General features: G+C 38.5%; 1 protein-coding gene across 1 annotated transcript; it reads left to right on the top strand.

Moving 5' to 3' along the window:
• The first annotated feature begins 1,590 nt into the window (after positions 1 to 1,590).
• On the top strand, positions 1,591 to 2,945 carry LOC131701892 (transcription factor HES-3-like). Its single transcript, XM_059002536.1, has 4 exons — positions 1,591 to 1,660; positions 1,778 to 1,870; positions 2,020 to 2,101; positions 2,307 to 2,945. The coding sequence occupies exons 1-4, from the start codon at positions 1,607 to 1,609 to the stop codon at positions 2,777 to 2,779; spliced, it is 702 nt and encodes a 233-aa protein (XP_058858519.1). The 5' UTR covers positions 1,591 to 1,606; the 3' UTR covers positions 2,780 to 2,945.
• The last annotated feature ends 3,055 nt before the right edge of the window (positions 2,946 to 6,000 follow it).

Below are 6,000 nucleotides of genomic sequence, written 5' to 3'. Positions count from 1 at the left end.
ATAGAGATAATTAAGCAGGTATGTAGTGGTTTCACTTGTATTCTTGTTTTGTTTTGTTTTTAATTCCAATTAAAGTATATTTAAAAAACGAAACGTGTTTTATTTGATGTATACCTGTGTGTTTCCTTTTGTCCTTTTGTAAGTAGCATTTTCAAACCTGGTGTGATTATCCAAACCCCCAGCAGGACACCTGGTATTTAAAAAACATACAAAGAATCGCAACGCTTTTCTCACTATCCAGAATGCTACGTTCCACGCATGCACGACGCAGGATTGGGCAGAGTGCCACTTCCTGCATTTCACCACTAGATGGTGATGTCGCTCACAGAGTTCAACGTTGAGCCCAGAAATCTCCATTGTAAAACGTACTAGAGGTTACCGGCTTATTACAGTAGAGTTTCCGAAGGTACTTCTCAGAAGAACATGGCAGTGACAGTATATTTGGATGGAGAAAGGGGGCGGCCGCTGTATTTTGATACGTATTCAATTATCAAAACTGCATGTGATAAACTAATTACAGAATCCTATAAACCCCACTCTGGTGTTTTATTGGCCCCCCTGTATAGTAAATGAAACGCATTCCCTTGTTTTCTCTTCTTCTTTGACATTCCACCTGGTTAATTAAATCAATTGAGAGAAGAAAAAAAAATCAGATTTTTTTAGCAGTTCGTGAAAAAAAAGGTACTGTATACCTATACTTTCGAAGTCCCGGACCCGCTTTGGAATCCATCCTGAAGCACTGAACGACGTCATTTAAAAAGACACTTTATGACAGAAACCCAGTTGACTTACACGCGTCTGTTTTTTCAACCAAAAGAGTTGACCATTAGAAAAAAAAAACCTCGATAGCAGAAAATTGACAATTTGTAATGGCATGGGGGCCACTTGCACGGTGCTGCTATTCTGCCCGAGGCGTGAAAGCCTTGTCTATTGAGCCCGATTGCCACACCTAGTAATGCATTAGCCACCGTTGCGACACCCCACACTGAGCCTGTCATACACCAATTTCATAGCAATTTTGCGGTGAATTTGCCAGGAGAAAAGTACCAGTTCTCCCACACAAGTCGAGCATTGTTGTATTCGGAAAGCGTTCTGACGCATGATTTTACACAGAACTCAAGAATGCTAAGCGTTATTGCTTAGCTAATGGGATATGTGTGTTTCGGTTTGGTGGAGTATATTTAATAGAGACTGCAGGCTTTATCATTGTTGCCAAACCCGTATCTCTTAGAAAACGCACATCGATTTAAAAAAAAAATTATACATACATTTTTAACACAAATGTAATACAAAACCTGTCATGGATCACTTAATCCATGCAGTGCAAGGCAATAAGACATACCTCATCGACAGCATTACAACAACATGTAGGAGAAACTCGTCGACCTGTCTCACACACAAATAAATACAGCCTGCACCTCTGACTGTAGCTCTGATAAGCGTCAGGAAGAACACCTTCTCTCGTTTAAACTGTTCAAGACGTGGTATTGTGTTGTCTCAATAAGACAAGCGCCCGCATTCATATGCAAAGCAAGCCCGGCATATAAAGCGTGGAATGGAAGCTGGTCCTTCACTCAACACTGATCAGATCGAGAACTCGCGAACAATGCATTCAGACTCGAGATCCACCGCTAGACAGCAAGCCAGCATGGAAAGAAAGGTACAATCTATACAGTGCATTAAGAGCTGGGATGTGTTTCATATAAAACAAAGCAAATCTGTTCATGTAAAACAAAATGGACTGTTCATTAATTCGTTTATTATTTTTTCCCCCCAGATTTCCAAACCGCTGATGGAAAAGAAAAGGAGAGCAAGAATTAACAACAGCCTCGAGCAGCTGAAAAGTCTTCTTGAAAGCCGATATCCCAAAGTAAGTGTATCTGACTTGATCGAATATACAGTATCATTGAATTGAATGTGGAAGATTCACCGAATAGCTTTCCATCAGACCTGAAGTGACCTATGCTTTATATTCAATGCTGACCATCATGTTTCTCTGTTTGTTTTTTTCTGTTTTAGATTTCCAAACGAAAACTTGAGAAAGCCGACATTCTGGAATTAACAGTCAAGTGCCTCAAGCATCTGCAAAACTCTCACCAAGGTAAATAATCAACAGCTTTCTCATATTACTCATATAATCGATCATTTTAACATGATTACCGATTCAGTGAACACAAGTCCCTATAAGACCATAAGTGAAATTCATTTGAGCTAAGGCATTTGAAATAACCTTTGAGTGGCCAGGCTTTGAGTTTACTTGCTGTGGATATTCCATTGATCGGTTTTGTTTTATGGTTTCCTTCCAGATGCCACCTTCACAAAGCAGCAGAATTTGTTCCACGCTGGATTCCAGTGCTGTGCAGACAGAATGGACCAGTTTCTGCTGAGAAGCCAGGAGCTGCGTTTAGAATTACACAGCCAGCTCGCCAGACCCCTCGCGCCCAAGGAACCTCGCCGCTGTACGCTGGACAGCGCCAGTAACAGACCAGGACGAGAAGCCAGCTTTTCTCCGTCTCTTTATCCTCAACCACAAAACCACCGCCCAGCAGTGAAACGCAATAACATTTCTTCAGACTTTTTAGAAAGCAAACAGGCAAGCAGCGTTTCAACTCCAGCCATGCACCAGATCACTCCTGCAAACATGAATGGAAACGCTGACAACATTGTGCGACCATCTGTGAATCAGAATGCCGATGCGTCAAAGTCGAGCCAGGGTCCCGATCTGCTACTGCTTAGAGACGTTATATATACTAAATCAGAATGCTGGCGCCCCTGGTGAGCCCAGCTCTGAGAACCATGTTATGTGCTACAGTACTTAAGGCAGCAACTTCCATTATTTAATGGATCGGTTGCTGCCAATTATTTTTTCTAATTATTTTTTTTGCATGTAAATGAAGTGTATTTTAGAGCAATGCTTGGCACAGCAGTTATTATAGATTCTTCGTAAGAAGGCACGTTGTACATCATTTTGATGATATTATTGAACTGTAAAACTGAAACGAAATAAAAATACATTTTCCAAAAATGTTTTTGTTGTAAGGTGTTGTTGTATCGTAGTTGTAAGTGACTCTGCAGCTGATGCATAGTTCACACACCCTGGTCTCTGTAGGTCGCCTTGGATAAAGGCGTCTGCTAAATAAACAAATAATAATCTGGCTGGGATAACGGTGCAACTCATTTAACAGAGCCAGTAAAATCAAGCTCGCTGGCACACCGACAAATGAATGTTTGTGTAGAGAACATACAGCCATACCTATCCACGCACATACATGGAACCCGTTATTATGAAGCATGGAATGGAATCGCTTTATTTAACAATGCCCACAACGCAGTGAACGCCTTCCTCGTTGTCTATTAATTAATTAGTATATATATATATATATATATATATATATATATATATATATATATATATATATATATATATATATATATATTCTTGCAAAATTGTCTCACCTCTCCTAATGCTTCCTTTGTAACTCCAGTATAAATTACTCCTTCGAAATATAAATGAATTATTTTTACTCCTTTTAAAATGCATCATGTTTACCAAAGACTTCGTTTTAAAGTTATCAATGAAAAAATGAAATACCGGTATTAAATAAGTTCTAATACACTATAAATAAATAAACCTCACGAACAACAAAGTGTGTTCCATTACGGACAATAGTTTTAAAAGTTTAGATAACACACTATTGTAGAATATAATATGTTATGTAATATACATTTTAACATTTAAAAAAGTTATAAAAATGAATATGTAACAGAGTTCATGATCAGTTTAAGAGCTTTAAATAATGCATAACTATAACCGATGCTATTTAAGAACATGCATGTGTCAGATTCTGAGCATATTTAAGTATGTATATACTTTTACACCAATGTTTATTTTGGAGACACTTGTTTTTCGTGCTTCTCAAGTAGGCCTGTAGTCTTAAAATGTGTTTATAGTGCGTTCCATAAGATGTATGTTTAGTTCTTAAACATTTCGTTTTAAGAGTGTATGGGACTAATTTATTACGGGTTAGTTCTAGTGCAAAGTGTGCGCCACGAGTGAAATAAAGCAAGTGATATTAAATACATTAACCACTGTGACACAGTTTGCACCCTCAGGCACCATGTCATTGTAAAACGAAATACGAACGGCTAGAGAAAAAGAAACAACTGAGGTGTGCTAAACTAACCTCGGGAGTTATTTATTTAAAGCAAACAACATTTGAACTTAGCACAGTGGTAAATGACTCGGGAATATGTCCCCAAATGTGTCAACCTGTGTGGAGCCGTTATATCAACATTCTGCCTACTTTGTCTTGATATAAGGAGTTATTTAATTTGCACTAGAGCAAAAGCTTGGGAAATACATCACTATTTATGTTAGTAAGAATGAAATAAATGAATTTAAAACAAACAATGAATTAATTTTAATTTTAACACAAGTTCCGTTAACCTTCCACATACCATTAACTAATGATACACTGTGTTGTCCTCAATTAAATATATGCTAAACTGAGCTGTATCGAATGGCCTTTTCGCGTTCGCAAAACTTTTCTTCTGTTCTTAAGTATAGCTGAGATTGTTTGTTTTTTGGTAGATTTTGGATTGTATTTCTCCTTAAGAGAAATGAGAGCGTGTAGTCGTTCACTAGAATACGTGTTATTAGTTTTATTGAGTTCTTGCTGGGATAATAATTCTGGTTTCTTTGGGTGTAGTTCTAAATTCAATATAATGGGTTTAATGTGATATTGCAGGTATTCCAGAAAGATCTAACCTACAGGCACCCGTACATTCTGTCTAAGCTGGCGGTACCGGTTACACGGATTGTCCTCCAGTGGAAATGATGGTACGTGGGGCTGTTGGAAGGGTCTATCTTTAATGTCATCTTGACAAGGCGCGTTTCTTATTGTAACATACCGAACAGCTGCCACTTTAATACACTTTATGAGCCGAGACAATTACTTCACAAATGCCTCGGCAATTTTAAAGCATTTGTCCCCAATTCTGAGCATCCTGACGTGAGGTGAATCGACTGGACGCCTTCATTCTTTCAACCATACTCTGCGATTCTCCACACTCGGAGAGACAAAGGAGCTGTCCTTGGGAAAGGTCTAGTAAACAATTTCACCATTCCCTAGAATTGGTTTGATTTAAAGAAAATACAAAAATGCTAACGACAAATTGCATCTATTTTGAACAATTAAATAAATAAATAAATAAATAAATAAATAAATAAATAAATAAATAATACCAGAATGATATGCCATTGGTTTATTGGCCTGTGGGTTTACAATGGCTATATCGCAGCGGGAAACGGAAAGCTTGTTCCCTGAGGGTATGCGAAAATGTGAAACAGTAAATTGCCACTTTGTTAGGACATTGAAGCTACTGGCATGGTGCTTCCCGTCGAGGCTGTACCGTGAAACGAGGAAATAATCCTTTCAATGATGCGGTCTAGTATGACATATGGAGTCCCTCCCAATGCCACACACTGTTTGCAACAAATAGCGATTTCATACCAATTTTGCGGTAAAGTTCTATGCGTAAAATTCTAGAAGCCACACACGTTGTGTATTCTAGCGTTTTCGAAAGCTCCAAGGTGACATTATGGAAGTATGCGTTTAAATATAATCTTAACTGTTGGCTATTTATTTACAAAACAATACAACCGATACTACAATTTCTGATATACTTTGAGACCCTAAGTGCTGACCGGGTGTCTTTACTGTGCGTCACTCTTCACATACTCAGAAGATGGTTGAAAACCTAAACCACACTCTCTTGCCTTATCTCGCCAATGAAGGGATCGCCGTGTTTTTGTGCAATTGCTTAGCTGTGCGGTTCACACCTGTTAATCTTAACAAACAAGAACCAAGCGACTAAGCAGTATAACTCAAGAGACAATTATCCACTATGCGCAAATTACCCAATCCACACTAAACATGCGCAAGGCCTCTTTAGTGCCCACTGAAAAGTCCCTCGACTCCAATCAAGGTGTCAATTCAC

This window comes from Acipenser ruthenus, chromosome 27, assembly GCF_902713425.1.
Source record: "Acipenser ruthenus chromosome 27, fAciRut3.2 maternal haplotype, whole genome shotgun sequence".
Lineage (NCBI taxonomy): Eukaryota > Metazoa > Chordata > Actinopteri > Acipenseriformes > Acipenseridae > Acipenser > Acipenser ruthenus.
This window is presented reverse-complemented; position numbering and strand designations above follow the sequence as displayed.